The sequence below is a fragment of the Rhincodon typus genome, unplaced genomic scaffold (assembly GCF_021869965.1).
Source record: "Rhincodon typus isolate 14 unplaced genomic scaffold, sRhiTyp1.1 hic_rhity00010873, whole genome shotgun sequence".
Classification (NCBI taxonomy): domain Eukaryota; kingdom Metazoa; phylum Chordata; class Chondrichthyes; order Orectolobiformes; family Rhincodontidae; genus Rhincodon; species Rhincodon typus.
The window spans coordinates 4,278-4,820 of record NW_025976511.1 but is presented as its reverse complement, the minus strand read 5'-3'; the positions used below and the strand labels follow the sequence as shown (position 1 = coordinate 4,820).

The following is a 543-nucleotide window of genomic DNA, read 5'->3' as shown; positions in this document are numbered from 1 at the left end:
CGCTGCCGGTGTGTTTTTCTTGACCGATTTGGGAGACTGTTGGGTGCCAGGCAATGATGCCAACTCTCTTTGAGTGACCCTCCAAAGTGACCAGGGCATCGGTGAGCGGGCGAGTCAGACCACCCTCTGGAATCTCCCAAATCTGTCAAAAAAAACACACCGGCATCGTTAACCCTGGAACCCGCACTCCAAGGGAGTGCCGCACTGTCGGAGGGTCAGCGGCGAGGGAGTGGGCACTGTCGGAGGGTCAGCGCCGAAGGAGCGATGGAGGGAGTTGATGGAAGATCTCACCATAACAGTGCAATCCTCGGAGCCGCTGGCGATGATATGATCATTGTGTGGGCACCACTCAATATCGAGAACAACAGCCGTGTGCCCGCACACCAGAGGCTGGGCCTTATCGATCCGTCCACACTGAAAATATACAACACACATACAGCATGGGGTTAGATACAGGGTAAAGCTTCCTCTACGTTGTCATTCCCCCCCCCTTAACCAGTCCCAGGGACAGGGTTAGATACAGAGGGATCTTGGGGGTGAACG

The 543-nt window shown here is 55.4% G+C and overlaps 1 protein-coding gene across 1 annotated transcript in view; it reads right to left on the bottom strand.

Moving 5' to 3' along the window:
* Window positions 1–543, bottom strand: part of LOC125482474 (coronin-1A-like) — a gene marked incomplete at its 3' end in the record, with an annotated part of 5,703 nt that overhangs the window by 2,519 nt on the left and 2,641 nt on the right. Inside the window, exons 3-4 of the mRNA XM_048594556.1 lie at window positions 292–414; window positions 25–142 (exon numbers count right to left, since the gene is read on the bottom strand). Coding sequence (XP_048450513.1) covers window positions 25–142; window positions 292–414 — 241 coding nt within the window. The remainder of the gene's footprint in view (window positions 1–24; window positions 143–291; window positions 415–543) is intronic.